The sequence below is a fragment of the Corythoichthys intestinalis genome, chromosome 4, assembly GCF_030265065.1.
Source record: "Corythoichthys intestinalis isolate RoL2023-P3 chromosome 4, ASM3026506v1, whole genome shotgun sequence".
Taxonomy (NCBI): Eukaryota; Metazoa; Chordata; class Actinopteri; order Syngnathiformes; family Syngnathidae; genus Corythoichthys; species Corythoichthys intestinalis.
The window spans coordinates 42,525,732-42,541,663 of record NC_080398.1 but is presented as its reverse complement, the minus strand read 5'-3'; the positions used below and the strand labels follow the sequence as shown (position 1 = coordinate 42,541,663).

At 38.4% G+C, this 15,932-nt stretch overlaps 1 protein-coding gene across 2 annotated transcripts; it reads left to right on the top strand.

The window, feature by feature from the left end:
* Window positions 1–4,455: 4,455 nt before the first annotated feature.
* Window positions 4,456–15,650, top strand: LOC130915464 (acyl-coenzyme A thioesterase THEM4-like). 2 transcript variants are annotated; one of them, XM_057835497.1, is made up of 7 exons: window positions 7,253–7,312; window positions 7,551–7,668; window positions 7,775–9,319; window positions 12,771–12,927; window positions 13,053–13,215; window positions 13,424–13,534; window positions 15,181–15,650. In XM_057835497.1, the coding sequence occupies exons 3-7, from the start codon at window positions 9,296–9,298 to the stop codon at window positions 15,242–15,244; spliced, it is 519 nt and encodes a 172-aa protein (XP_057691480.1). In that variant the 5' UTR covers window positions 7,253–7,312; window positions 7,551–7,668; window positions 7,775–9,295; the 3' UTR covers window positions 15,245–15,650. The 2 variants fall into 2 exon arrangements, with proteins under 2 accessions (XP_057691481.1, XP_057691480.1); XM_057835498.1 differs by lacking the exons at window positions 12,771–12,927; window positions 13,053–13,215; window positions 13,424–13,534; window positions 15,181–15,650 and adding an exon at window positions 4,456–4,840 and having other exon boundaries at window positions 7,258–7,312; window positions 7,775–10,063.
* The last annotated feature ends 282 nt before the right edge of the window (window positions 15,651–15,932 follow it).

The window sequence follows — 15,932 nt, the reverse complement described above, 5'->3', positions numbered from 1 at the left end:
TTCGTAAACATACACGTTCAACACGAATATGGCGTAAAATAATGCTTAACTACACAGCGAAGACCTAAGTAGTGAGAGAGTGGCGTGCACATGTTGTGTGCAGCTAACATGGCAGGATGTGTCTGAGGAGAACTTTTCTACATTTCCGTCCATGATCAAATGTAATTAAATATTCCTTTACTTAAAGAAAGTTTGTCGTGTTTATTTTTTAACCGCTGTATTCGTGGCCATTTTTACAACAAAGTTGCAATTTCTGATGGGCTGCAAAATTTGACAGAACCCCTGCGGGCGTACCATATTTAATGGATGACGATCTTGGTGAAAAAGTATAGATGTCCTAAGCAGCCTGATTTAGAATTCCCCTCAAAAATGATGGGGAAAAAAACACTTATTTTCAATGTATTATTATAAATATTCTTTTAAGTTAATTTTATTGCTGACACTGCGTTTCAAGGTCATCAACATGTTGTGCCCCCCACCCCCACCCCAAAAGTCAAACTCCGCCTATGATTACATAATGGGTTCAGTTATAGGTCATTTAGATTCTACTCCCATATGTTGCAAGAAAAGCATTGACCTTACCATTATTAAGTGAATTATTTTCATTATGTCGAAACTTATATTTACCTCTTTTCCCTTGCTGAATGCGCAGGCCCATTTTTTTCCCCTCACAAACACGTTTGATTGACTGATGACTTCACCCGCCCCAGACACACGTGCCCACTCGCACTTGCACAGCCCCTATCTCGGAAACATGCCGCCTCCTCTGCCTTCTTCGAAGAGGAGGGAAATTAGAAGTTTTTTGGTCAGCAGCAGCCACTGTAAGTAGTTTCAAAAGACACCAATGTTGTGGAAGTGGGAAACACACCACTATTTTTGATACTGAAGGTCCGACCTGTATCAGATTTAGCATAACATTAAACTGTGTGAACTTGCTAACCTGCAAAACTCGAGTAGGAAGCTACTTAGAGAGAAGTGTCCTTCTGTTTGTGTTTTATACTGTTAACGTTAATTAAACTCTAAGAAATGGAGCAAACTCTGCTGAGAACTATAGAACCAAAATAACGTGAGCAAGAAGCTGTTTAGAGAGAGAGGGGTGCTGCTAAAACTTATATGTTGCTCAAGCAACACAACATACACACAACATAATCATAATTAACTATGTACATCCAAAACAAAAAAAATTGTTGGGATGCCGCGAGCTACCCATACTGGTGTTGTGATTGACTGGTTGATCATGATCGACGTAATGAGCACCCTCGATTTAGCCTATCAATAAATTAGGCTCATATCCATAAGAAATGTATCCCTAACCCCCGTTCACCCAATCTATTTGGTCTTATTTATGTCCCATCCCGACCAAAAACGTGTACATGCAGGTTATGATGCTACATCATCATTCCTACCAATGTTGTGACCAAACCTACGCCCTTGGGTGGTTCGTACAGAAGTGGGTTGCAATTTGACAACAATAGTTTCCTATTGTAGATCTGAGCTTTACTGTTGAGCAAGTTAGGCTTAGAAGACAATAAAAACAAAATGATATTTTTAAAACAGGTTTCTGAATCAAGCGCCTGTAGATGCATTATGACTAGAAATACATTTATAATGACAACATATAACACAAGACACTAATTCCATTCAACGAGATCACAAATTGTGCAGTTTCATTGCTGGTTGTGAATTAGCATACTATATATGATGTTAGAGAAGGTTTGCTTAAATTAATAATACATTTTACAGCAGAAATTGACTTGCTGGGCGAAATGTTATTTCTGGATTTACAGAGCAATTGAGTCTGTATGAGTCTGAGTTTTGTATTATTCTCTGCTGAATCCCAGTGTGTCAAGCAATAATGACTACATGGGGGGGGGGGGGGGGTATATACCGTTAATGATTACATGAGTGTTATTCCCAAAACATAAATCCAGAGCAATATATTCAAATTTTTCAGGAACGGCGGATGATGACAGTTTATGCACAGTGAGACAATCTTTTACATAGATTAAAACTCCACCTCCCTTGCTTTTACGGTGAAAATAAATAAATAAATAATGAATTGAACATTGATGCTTATAAGCATCAATGTTCAATTCATTATTCGATATTTTTAAAGAGTGCCAGGTTTCCGACAGAATGAGGATATCTGGTGAGATTTGATGAATTAAGACTTTAATATAATCCATTTTTGGGAGCAAGCTTCTAATATTGAGGTGTAATAGGCCAAGTCCGTGACGTGGTTCAAAGTCATGAGATGTAACATTTGAAACCGAGTCTGAGGAGGTTATAACAGAAGGAGCAACAGGTACAGCAGAGATGGAGGGATATATTAAATTGTTTAGTGACGCACATAATGGTCGACTATTGTGTCTGGGTAAGCGATCAGATTTATGTATGACTGTTATTGTGTTAAAACCAGACTGTGAGGGTGAATGAGGAAGGCTGAGATTTGGAGCCCGAGCCATATTATTTGATATCTTGCATACTAAGGGGTGAATGGGAGAGCTATGTTTATGGTACAAAATGACAGGATTTTGAGACATTGAATGACCGTCAGCGTAATGGAACGGACTCACGAAACATCAGTAGAGCTGTAGAGCCTTGGAAGATTTAAGAGCCAGTTGCATATTGATAGAGAGAAGATGTGATCCGCGGTAGTTTGGGTGTAGTCCATCATGTCTGAAGAGGTCTGGGTGGTGAAGAAAAGTGGTGAAATTGTCTACGAATGGGATCCCAAGGGCGGAACAGTAGGCTTTGAGCCAAATATGTAATTGGCGAGCGCGGCTGAATTTCGCATTGCCAAAGCAGGGGCTGGGAAGCGGGCCGGAAATGACAAAACGACGATAAGAACTGGAGAGGCAAATCTTTAAATGATGAAACAGTTTTAAAACTTTCACATGTCGAAAGTAGACAGAAGGGAACTAATGCAAAAACGGGAGGAATTTTACCAACTTTAAAAGTTGATTCACAACGCTAAATGACTTCCAAACATAGCAAAGGTTACTATGTTTTTTTTTGTTTTTGTTGTTTTTTTTTGAAAAAATGAAAAAAACAAAAACAAAAAAACATGAAAGGTAACACCAGTTACTTTGCTAGGTAACTAATTACTCTTACATTCAGGTAACTGAGTTACTAACGCAATTACTTTTTGGGAGAAATAATTTGTAACTGTAATTAATTACTTTTTTAAAGTAACATTAACAACACTGGTCATATTAAATGAAGTCTGCAGAATGAAAAGTGACGAAAGCGGAGATTTTATTCTGCCAATTTGTTGCCGAACACAATTTGCCTGCAACTATTGCTGACCACTTTTCAGAATTAGCAAAAAAAAAAAAAGTTCCCTGACTCAAAGATTGCATCAGTAAGTTAATTTTATCAGTTGACCTTTTTAATTTATAATTGGACACACTAACGAACTACATTCGAGTCAAACTGAATTGTGAGCTGAAGTGCAGCCATCAAAAGACATGAAAGAAATTGCCAAAAGTGCTACATGCAATTATAACAAAAGTCACTGTTAAATTTTAGTAATCATGATGTAGCTAAAGATATTGATTGTTCTTTGATTGCACCAGGTTATATGTGACAATATTACTAATAAATTCATATTATTTTAAAAATGTAGTTTTATTTTTGTTTCATATTGCATGCTATATAAAACGTTGTAAGATTAGTCACCAATATGTAAGAGCATACGTCACTATTTATAAGCTTGCCAACGGCCTCAGGTTGACAGTAATGAAATAGTATTTTCACATTCAAGAGTATAAGCGTGCTGGTCATTTTGTTTAATCCACAGAAATGTTTATTATAACTGCAGTGCAAGCCAATGATAATAATTTACCTTTCTGTTCAGACAGATGTGAGGCCATCGGCATTTGATGGCTCAGGTTTTACGGTTTTTACCTAACACGTCATTCCCCGGCAGTGTTGCAAACTTGCAGCCTGGAGAGGTTTTTTTCCCTTCATCTTGAAAGCTCTTTATAATATTTTTGGTTTCCATTCATCCATTTTTCTATAGCTCTTGTGTGGTTGAACAAAGGTTTATCCCAGCTGAGTAGGTGACACTCGGGGTACCTGGCCTGGATTTGTCACTAATCGCAGGGCACATAAACAATTGACTGAAAGTCTACAAACCCAATCGAAATGGAAAGTTTTTAGTGACTTGAGGGGGAAAAACACAACAAAATACATATTTTTAACATGTTTCCACCGTTAATGTGACCTATAACATTGGCAACTAAATTGGTGGTGGTGGGGAGGAAATAAAAAAAATGAGAGAATGTGGTCTAACATGCTCTTCTTACATGTTATATGTTATGATATGGTTGGATTACTTCCACGGTGGGACCAATTTATACTCAGAATGAGACTGTACGGTCAAGCCTTTATTGTAAAATCCTACCAAGATGTGCGTCATGTCATATGATAAGGAAGTAGGGCAGTTGCGGGTGCGTTGACACGCCCATACGTGTGAACAAGTGGTTCAGGTAGTCCAGCTCACTGTACAATCAGCGAGCTGCGTGATTTAGACCAAAATATGAAGTTGTTGGTTGCTTTAACCTTCGTCAGCCTGGCTGTGATGTTCGTGATGATCCTCCAGACCGTGCGCCAGGAGCTGCACATGCGTCATTTAAATACCCGCACGGTGGAGCACGCTGCTGAGTTCCAAAAGGGAGAGAAAGTCATTGCTACATTAAAACCCCAAATCAGCGTGCTGAAAACGAATCTGGCGTCCGTCATGGGCAGAGTAGAGGAGCTCCAGAAGCGGAAAGCAGCCGCTGAACAAGAAGAGCAGACGCACAAAGCAAGTTTGCTGGCATGCGGCAAAGACAAGGCAAGGGCAACACACGCACACACCAGCTTTTTTCCCACGCCATTACATGAAGTCACCTGAACTGTAGAAATGCAACCGCCTATACAGTAATACAAAATGTAGCCATTTCAAAGCTAATGACACTAATTTGATTAATCCAAGGCTATGTTTCAGGATATATCATGTATTAAGGGGCGCCCCAGTGATTTTGGGCCCCATGAGAAAAATATTCCTGGGCTACCGTAAACCCGCGAAAAAAATGTTATACAGTGTACTACATAAAACTTTACCTTATATTGATGAGTTTGGCTATAATTTCCCATATTTTCGAAAAGAACAACAACACTTGATAGGGAGAGCACCTTACCTGTCAACACGAGACCGTTGGCAGCAGTGGCGGACTTGGCAATTTTGGGGCCTAAGGTATGGGGCGCCGTTTGTAAAGCAGCACATGCTGAAAATTACAACAACATTGTCTCACATTTAGCGCCACACAGTGTTTAAAACGTTGTGTGAAATTTTTAGAGTTACTTTTTTTTTTTTTTTTTTGCACATTTACATTATTTAGCAAATTAAATATTCCTTTTTAAATAAGAAGTTTTGTACCTGAATGTTTAAATCCAGAACTACATATTTAATTTAATTCTTAAATTTATATCCAATACTCTAAATGCTAAATCTGGAAACAGTTGGAACTAAATATTTAGCTTAATATGCAAATTCACATGACAGGAGACCAGACGTAACAAAATAAAAGCTGGAGCACACAAAATACTCTTTAAATAGTTTCTCCTATATATATGTATTTCACCTATATATATGTCTAAGAGCAGACTGCCACCGTTGAGTAGGTTTTATTCATTTTCAAGCAAGGTAAACAGACAGGCTGAGCTGCTCCACCAGCTTTTATTTTGTTACTTCCAGTCTCCAGTCATGTGAATTTGCATATTAAGCTAAATATTTAGTTCCAACCATTTCCTGATTTAACATTTAGGATATTGGATATAAATTTAAGAATTTATATCCATAGTTAGCTGGGATAGGCTCCAGCACCCACGTGACCCTTGTGAGGAAAAGCGGCATGGAAAATGAATGATAAATTCTTTATTAAAGTACAAATAATCATGTAAATAACAATAATTAATCACAATTAAACAATGAGATTAAATGCTGATAGCATTTACTAGTGCAAAAGAATGGAAAGTAAACAGATTCACAACACTGACTTTGCCTTTCCAACATTATTCAAAACAATTCTTTAAAAAATTCTAGCAATATTATTATAGCATACTACTATATGCAATATTAGTATAATAATTATAATAAATATTCATTGCCAATCATATTTGTCATGAAGAACTATTTATATGACGAACATGACGTGCTTTTGCTGTTAACCAGCTGTTGAGTGTTATTGTATGACTGATTGAAACTGTACTACATTGTTTCGCCACAGGGTGTGCTGTTGTGTATTTTATGTTCGGTGTGAAGAAATAGAAGAAGAAAGTTAAAAGAGGCATTAGAGGCCTGTTCTCAACTTCTCCCTCACTGCAGTGAGTTCGCTTATGTGTTCGAAATAAACGATAGCCGAGTAAGGAAAGTAGAAAGAAAGAAAGTAGCAAGTGAGCTGTAAAAATAGCGAGCTTAGTGGCGTGAAAACAGCGGGAGAGCTAATTGAAGCTAACGAACAGCTAAGCGGAGCTAAGCGATGCTGAACGGCGCTAAATGAAGCTAAGCGACTGATTCTCAGTCCGTCGTCGTGGAACAGTCCATTGTCGTGCGTGTGTGTGTGTGTGTGTGGGGGTGGGAGATAATATAAATGCAGCATTCAAATGGCTTTCTTTTTTGTTTTGTTATTTGTTTGTTTGGTATGCTGACATAATTATACATGACGAATAGTTGGGGGTGCTGCTGACTCCGGTGGTCCAAGCCGTTGCTCGTTGGGGCAAGGGCAGCTGGTTGGGGGCCTAAGGCGATCGTCTACTTCGCCTGAATAGTAGATCTGCCTATGGTTGGCAGTCTTACAAATAGTGATGTATGCCCTTACAAATTGATGACAAATCTTACAACGTTTTATAGCGTACAATATGAATTCTTTCCACATTCTGTCTCTCATGGTTGAGGTTTACCTATGTTGACAATTACAGGCCTCTCTAATATTTTCAAGTGTGAGAACTTGCACAATTAGTGGTTGACTAAATACTTATTTGCCCCACTGTATATGTAGCCTACAGTATACATAGCAGGGATGGGGAAACGTCCTCTGAAGGCATACGAAATAAAGGTGACGATGCAAATCCCAAAAACATCTTTTTTTCGGAATTGAATGGTTGAGGGTGAGGCGAATATGCCACATTGGTGACAGGTTGCAACCCTTACACAGGACATGGTTACATACAGCTTTAACCACAATTATTTTTGCACTTGTCTTGTGTTAGGAAAGCTCAGAAAGCAAGAAAAAAGCCGCCATTGAATCCATCAACAAATTCAAAGGTACAGTATGTATTATTTTTGTACTTTTTCTGTATAGTGCATACCAAAGCTCTAACAGAATATACATACTTACAAGAATGTAAATGTAGTAAGAAATCAGGATGCTTACAGAGATCAATAAAGTTCATAGAACCTGTATGAATTATAGCTTTCATTTACATTTGAAAGTTGAGTAAAGTCATACTGTATGAATTTCATTCTTATTACAGTCTTTTTTGTCGTTTGTTATACTTTTAAGCTGATCACGAAGCGAAGAAAAAAAAAGCTGAGAAGGAAATGCAGCATTTAAAACAACAGATTCTGGATAGAGACAAAGCTATTTGCATTTTTGCCGATCCAAGCTTTGCAGAAGTGCGGTAAGATCTGAAACACATCTAGAGATAATAGCTTCGTGTCTAAAACTCGTCAGGGTACTTTTCTCCAAAATAACTTTTCTTGCTCTATGTCATTTTTGTTTTGTAGGAGGTTGTGCGGTATTGATGCTTAGTGAAGACGACGCAATGACAACAACTGATGCTGACCGTGAAGTTGCATTTTGGTCATCCAGGACTCTATTTTGTACAACTGTGTTGTTACAGGGTTTTTGTGTTAAAAAGAATGTTTTCCAATGATGTGAAAGCCAGTATTTTGCTATGTGATTGTATCAAATTTTCCAAGAGTTCCGGCTGTGCTCTAGGGGGTTATTTTTCTATGCTCGCCAGTCGCCACGGATAGGAAGATTCACTGTTCCAAATCTGTTGGTGCATAATGGCTGTCACTGAAGTACGCTGGAGTCCCAAAGTTTTAGCAATTTCTTTATATTACAGACTTATTAATACTAATTGCTCTATTTCTCTCGTTCTTGAATTTCCTCAGCTCATGGGATTTTGTTGGAGTTTTCGAGATCTTTTGACTGACTTTATTAGGTCAGGCAGTTTCTATACAAATGATTCTTGATTGGAGAGGCGTGGAGATCTTTCTCCAAAAAACGTAGTTAGCCACGAGTTATTTATGGTTTGAAAAGGGAGCAATTACTGCTTTACAAAAAGCCAGGTAGTGTAGAATAGTTATTTTCCTTAATAAATTCACCATATACAATAATGTATATTTCATTCATAGTTGTCTGATATTTACATTTGTTTGATGATCTTAAAATAGTGGAGAAAATATGCATAAGTAATAATTTGAGAATGGGGAAATTAAATTTTCATGGCACAGAATATAGCAGAGAAAATCAAACATTAAGGAAGTAATAATAACATTTATAGAAAACTGTTTCTGATTGAATCTTTTACTTCATTCTTCAGAACATTATTATCCTTGTTGAAAACTTTAAAAAAAAAAAATTTTTTTTTTTTTAACCGAAGTGTAAATGCAAAATGCTTGGACGAGGCTCAAAGAGTGAATAAAACATGGCAAGTTTTTTTCGGTTGCCATGAGAACTGGGTTTGTTGCAGGAAATAGTGCTGCTTTATAAACCAATCACAAGGTAGGATTGAATTGTGACCTGCGTGACGTCAAGTCAAATGAAGTTTAAATCATGACAAAACAATGGTCAATTATTATTAAACATGCGTTGTATGAGTTTTCGGACAAGATGACACACGACTTGCGCGTTATAAAAATGTTAATGAGTCAAATGAGAGCTTGCGGCAAAGATAACCCAAAGAGGAGCGGAAAAGGTTAGCTAAGGACGGTCGGCAACATTTGTTTTATGAACTGTTGAACTTTGGGCGACCTACTTAAACTCCCATCATGGCAACGAATGCATTTCAAATGTTGAACGGCTCTCACTGTCTTGCTTTATCCATAAAGCGTCACCTCGGCCAACCAGCTGCATTGCCTCCATATACAACCCGTTTGGTGCAGACCTTGCAGGTATGCATTGTAACCGCCGTGTATGACATGCTGGCCGACAGTCCTAATTTGTCTTCATTTTCTTAAATTACATAACAATAAAAACCTAGACTGTACCTACGTGTAACTACAGGTGGCTGTTTATGCATGGGTTTGAAACTACACAGAAAGGTGAGTTTGTACCGATTAATTGCTGATAATTTTTGGTGAATCAACCTATTGAAAGTAATGATTAGAGTCTCATCATTACACTATAGACAAATTTCCGAGGTACTTCTGCATTTCTGTTCACAAATTCCGATTTACACGTTCTTTAACCAAAACAATAGTGGAGCTGGAGTGGCATTACTCATCAAAATCACTCAAAAAACACAATTTGGAAATGCCGCATTCATCTGCCATCATCACGACAGGGGAGGACAGCATGAAAAAATGGCTAAGAGTCACCACAACCAAAATAATTTTGTATTTTATTGATCTAATGGCAGTGGATAGAAACACAATCAGGGCATCCAGTGTCTACACATTTACAAAGTTGAATGTGTCCTGACTCCTAATACATGAATATGGGAATTTTGTTTTCATGAAGGCAGATGTGGAACAAAGATCATGCCAGCACAAAGCAATAACAGGTACAATTCTATTGACTACAATTCTTTGTGTTGCGTTACAGCTGAGAAATCATTTGCTTTGCATTAGCTTCAGCGATAAAGAAATGGAAAACAAACACTCATCTACTACAAGTCTTACATGAGCTTTTTACCCTAAATGCATAAATTTAAGTGTTACACGTTTTTTGTTTACATGTGGAAAACGCTGTTAAGCAAGGGAAGACAACTTGAGGTGCCTCACAAGTCACAAAATCACTTACGTTGTTGCACATACAGTGCCTTGCAAAAGTATTCGGCCCCCTTGAATCTTGCAACCTTTCGCCACATTTCAGGCTTCAAACATAAAGATATAAAATTTTAATTTTTTGTCAAGAATCAACAACAAGTGGGACACAATCGTGAAGTGGAACAAAATTTATTGGATAATTTAAACTTTTTTAACAAATAAACTGAAAAGTGGGGCGTGCAATATTATTCGGCCCCCTTGCGTTAATACTTTGTAGCGCCACCTTTTGCTCCAATTACAGCTGCAAGTCGCTTGGGGTATGTTTCTATCAGTTTTGCACATCGAGAGACTGACATTCTTGCCCATTCTTCCTTGCAAAACAGCTCGAGCTCAGTGAGGTTGGATGGAGAGTGTTTGTGAACAGCAGTCTTCAGCTCTTTCCACAGATTCTCGATTGGATTCAGGTCTGGACTTTGACTTGGCCATTCTAACACCTGGATACGTTTATTTTTGAACCATTCCATTGTAGATTTGGCTTTATGTTTTGGATCATTGTCCTGTTGGAAGATAAATCTCCGTCCCAGTCTCAGGTCATGTGCAGATACCAACAGGTTTTCTTCCAGAATGTTCCTGTATTTGGCTGCATCCATCTTCCCGTCAATTTTAACCATCTTCCCTGTCCCTGCTGAAGAAAAGCAGGCCCAAACCATGATGCTGCCACCCACCACCATGTTTGACCGTGGGGATGGTGTGTTCAGGGTGATGAGCTGTGTTGCTTTTACGCCAAACATATTGTTTTGCATTGTGGCCAAAAAGTTCAATTTTGGTTTCATCTGACCAGAGCACCTTCTTCCACATGTTTGGTGTGTCTCCCAGGTGGCTTGTGGCAAACTTTAAACGAGACTTTTTATGGATATCTTTGAGAAATGGCTTTCTTCTTGCCACTCTTCCATAAAGGCCAGATTTGTGCAGTGTACGACTGATTGTTGTCCTATGGACAGACTCTCCCACCTCAGCTGTAGATCTCTGCAGTTCATCCAGAGTGATCATGGGCCTCTTGGCTGCATCTCTGATCATTTTTCGGCTTGTTTGAGAAGAAAGTTTGGAAGGACGGCTGGGTCTTGGTAGATTTGCAGTGGTCTGATGCTCCTTCCATTTCAATATGATGGCTTGCACAGTGCTCCTTGAGATGTTTAAAGCTTGGGAAATCTTTTTGTATCCAAATCCGGCTTTAAACTTCTCCACAACAGTATCTTGGACCTGCCTGGTGTGTTCCTTGGTTTTCATAATGCTCTCTGCACTTTAAACAGAACCCTGAGACTATCACAGAGCAGGTGCATTTATATGGAGACTTGATTACACACAGGTGGATTCTATTTATCATCATCGGTCATTAAGGACAACATTGGATCATTCAGAGATCCTCACTGAACTTCTGGAGTGAGTTTGCTGCACTGAAAGTAAAGGGGCCGAATAATATTGCACGCCCCACTTTTCAGTTTTTTATTTGTTAAAAAAGTTTAAATTATCCAATAAATGTTGTTCCACTTCACGATTGTGTCCCACTTGTTGTTGATTCTTGACAAAAAAATTAAATTTCATATCTTTGTTTGAAGCCTGAAATGTGGCGAAAGGTTGCAAGATTCAAGGGGGCCGAATACTTTTGCAAGGCACTGTATATTGAGACTACGTACATTCTACCTTAACGATTGAAGGCTCGATTTATGCTCCACCTTCGTTAATAGTTTTTAATAACTTTATAAATTGTGATTTATTGACCTGTTTTGCACATGCACCAATTGTTTTAAATAAAACAAGAAATGGAATTATGTTGTCCAAAAGTTTTATTGCAATCAATATCTGCAATAAAAAAAAACTGACATACTATTTGTGTTAATGTGCACATTTGAGATGAGCCCATAATACCACAACTCTAATGAAAATTACCCTGTAGTATTTCCTTGTAACAACAAAATTCGTGTCAGCCCTTCTGCATTCAGCGACTGTCACATTATTTGTAATTTTGCCTCAATTTGGTCACTTATGTGGCCGGCGTATCAGTCTGCACCCCATGTTAACACAGGCTGCACAGATTGTTAGAATTTTGTCCACGGCCGATCAACGAAGTGATAAGAACAAACATGCAATCCTTTAGGTGGATCATTTAGGGTTAAAGCTGCGTAAAGGCGTATGGCGAGGTAGATCCACACTGGTGCTTTGAAGCTGGACGCTGTTTAAAACATTCCACTTCCAACCATATATATAGGCACTTCCAGGAGTTCACACAAGCAAGCATAGCAAAGAAAGTCCCAGAGTCTCCACTACATCATGCTGAATCAATTTTTGGAGATTCCGTGGGTTTCTCTGGTTTGATTTAGCAGTTTAAAGCTTTGTCTACTCCAACCGCAATTTATAGTGTTCTGTCTAAACCGGAAGTCTGTGGCAGAAAACATCAAAGATGGCGCCGCCCTATCTTCGCTCAGGAAACTTGTCTATACTGTACTTATAAGCTTCTCAACTCTCGCTCATTGAGCGGGTTTCTCACACATTTCAAGACATTCTCACGCCCTACGCCACACCTAACATTTCTGATGCCCTAAAAATTATAACTCGACAATCGTCATAATTTTAAAGTAGTATTAAGTCACTAGATCTTGAATCCGATATTTTCATTGATTATATATATCTAAAATATTTTGAAACACTGCACGAACACACATCTTCTAACACGACTCACGCTCCTATATCCAATTTTTGGTTATGTTCCTTTTCGCCGATGTCTCAGGACTTCAGCCTAACCAACTCCTCATGGAGTGCAGAAAACATGCGCTTGGATGACTACTACAATGGTCGGTGTGAGGCAGACAATTTAGTAGGAGAGAAACTGAGGGGACCCTGGAGAAGAACGTCCAGCTATGATCGCTTCCAAATGTTGGAAATAGGTGAAAGCACATGGGCCGACGGAGGTCATTCTGGACGTGCCACATCAATGTGTAATCCTGGGGGCGGAAAATTGTAAGCTTATACTTTGCAATTTGACTGCTGACTAATGCCTTTCACCCTTCAGGGGGAGTCTACCTCAGCAAGTTTATTCAGTCAAATGCTTGTGAGTTTACCCGCAGCATAAAAACCACAGGAGCAGCATTTGAGTATGTTGTATTCTATAACAAAGAAGAGCAGAGAAGTGTCTGCATTTTCCAAGCTGGGTACCTGCCGGAGAGACCACCAGGGTGGGTCTTTATCTCTTGCAGATGAATTTGGTTCGGACAGTCATGGATAAAATCTGGAAAGATTTTACAGTGCTATCTTGACTTTTGAGTACCCCAAACACAATGCGTACATAAAAAGAGAGTCCTTTGAGGCATACTATTACAGAAACTGTTGATCTCAGTTGCACTCACAAAAGTAGCGATGTTTTATAGTGATATATATTTCCAGAATTGTCCACAGAGGAGCAATCTCAACCATGATTGATGCTGCAACCTGTCTACATGCAACCCACGTCTGTGGGCCAATGATGACCGTCAACCTCAACATTAATTACCGGAGGTATGCTCGATTAAGCATTATGACAAATATTGACAGTAATTGTATTTAAATGTGTGGCTATCAAAGCCCTATCCTACTCAGGAGTACAGTATTGATTGAATGCCTCTATAAAAGTGAAGGCCGAAAACATTTATTTTCCTGCCAAGTGACCAGCAGCGATGGCTATACATTGCACATAGACGCAACATGTAATTTTTTTGAAATTAGTATTATTTTACATACCACTTTGTCTTCACTGTACTGTAACTACTGTATCTTCAGGAGGTGTGGAGTAATGCCTGTTCTAAAGGCTCACTAATGATAAGGGCCCTATAAGCAGAGTGAGTTTTTGGCACAGGGCTCTACAGTCTCAGGTGCCACTTGTGCATCTTAGTACAGTATTGGTGCAGTGGCATCACCTGTGCTTATACGACAATTAAAAAGCTGGGCAACTGGCAGCAATTTAATTTTCAGCATGACTAACACATAGGTTAAAGTGGATAAATACATGACTACTGTAGGTGCCACTCAACACAAACAGGTATATTAAACCGTCGGTGCCAGGATTAGCAATCACAAAGCTAAAAGTTGGATGTCCACTCATTAATACTCGCAGGTGATTTGTCCTAATACTGGGTTCCCCACTACAAATTACTAACATTGCTTGCACACAAACCTTTCCCTATCACACTCTCATCTGACTTATCTTCCCTTTTCCTTTCCTACATGGTGTCCCCTTGGTAAAAGTTGTCATATCAAGATATATAATGCCACTTACAGTTGCACTGGCTTCCCATCTCACACAGGATACAGTTCAAAATCATCCTTCTCACATACAAAGCACTCAATAAGTGGCTCCTCCTCTGTCCCCACACCGCCTCCCGTTACCTGCGCTCATCTAATGGAAACATTCTCGCACTGCCCCCACAAATAACACACCGTACTTGGGGGGACAGAGTATTCTCAGTTGCTGTCCCTTCACTTTGAACTCACTCCCTAAAACCATCCGCACCTGTTCTGATCTTCCTACATTCAAAAAATTGATAAAAACTCACCTTTTTAAATGGCTTTTAATTTATATTTCTTTTCTCTATTGTTTTTTTCTGCGCACGTTATGTGAGCCTTTTCTTTGTTTCAACTGTAAAGCGTCTTTGAGCATTGGTAAAAGCGCTCCATAAATAAAATGTATTATTATTATTATTATTATTTATTATTACTATGTACATTAGGTAGTATGTATGTTCAATCATGCTTTGTATCACTAATCCAATTCTCCTTCCTTTCTTCCTGTCCCCTCAAACGTTTTTCTGTCCTGTTGCATTCTTTGAATAAACACGATATAAACTAACACAAGGGAGTACAACAAACTTCCATGTGGCACTCGGATTTACAGTCATCTGTGTCTAAGCAGCTGAGCAGGACTAAAAATAAAAACTGGATAAATTATCAGAGCAGGGATACCCCAATATTGACCATTCAAAATAAAGTCACACTATTTGAAGTGCAAAAGCAAGTAGTCAATTACGGTCAAATTACAATGATTTTAATGAAGCAAACAATGTGAAAGTAAAAATAACCATTTTTAATAGCTATACCAAGTAGCATTTGTATTTCCTTGCTGTTGAGGATAAGCGGCGAGGAAGATTAATGTCTTTTCTGTTTTGTAGTACTGTTCGTGTCTGTCAACATCAGCCATCCTTCAAGTACTGTGTATATGTGACAAAATGTTAGTGCCACAATCCTACACTGAGTTTCAGCAAGCTGAATTTTATTATTTGCCCTCATTAAACTCTGAATTAAAGGCAGCAGGTCACCTTAATTCTTCTATTGTACAGTAAATTGTACGTTTTTCATATAAAATGTTACATTAATATTTTGAAGCAATTTTGTTCATTATTTAATTCCTTGTCCGGTTCAAAATCAGTGTGCCTTGCCCCCTTACTGGGAGTTACCAAGTCCCTCATTTTATAATTATATAAATAGTAAAAAGAAGATGTGGAACAAAGCAAACATTGGCCACAGAGAATCAAATTGTTGTCAGCTCTGCTTGACAATTCTATTTTCTGTGAATGTTTTGAATGACTGATTGTTTAAAAAAAAAAAAAAAAAAAATAGGTGAATGGTTTTGTGAACAATTCTGGAGGATCTTAATTTGCTATCTATAAATATATTGTATTTCAAAATACAACATGCAACTTTAAGTGTTTGTGATTCATTGACTGACACAAGGTTAGTGCATATGTTAGTTTCCAGTAATGGCCTGGAAGTTTCTATTTCTGTATATCATTCCTGCGTTATCATGCTCAAAGCCACTTTTCATCTCAAATTTAGTTTGATGTTGCAAGTTCATTTTGCATCTATAGAAGTTACAATTTTGAAGCCCCATGTTTTCAGAGAAACACGTACCATAATTTGTGGA

Bases quoted from the DNA above. Each gene is read 5' to 3' on its own strand.
- LOC130915464 (XM_057835497.1), top strand. From the start codon at position 9,296: ATGGGTTTGAAACTACACAGAAAG. The intron at 12,928-13,052 runs GTGAAAGCACAT...TTCACCCTTCAG, and splicing joins CTTCCAAATGTTGGAAATAG to GGGGAGTCTACCTCAGCAAG. The intron at 13,216-13,423 runs GTGGGTCTTTAT...ATATATTTCCAG, and splicing joins CTGCCGGAGAGACCACCAGG to AATTGTCCACAGAGGAGCAA.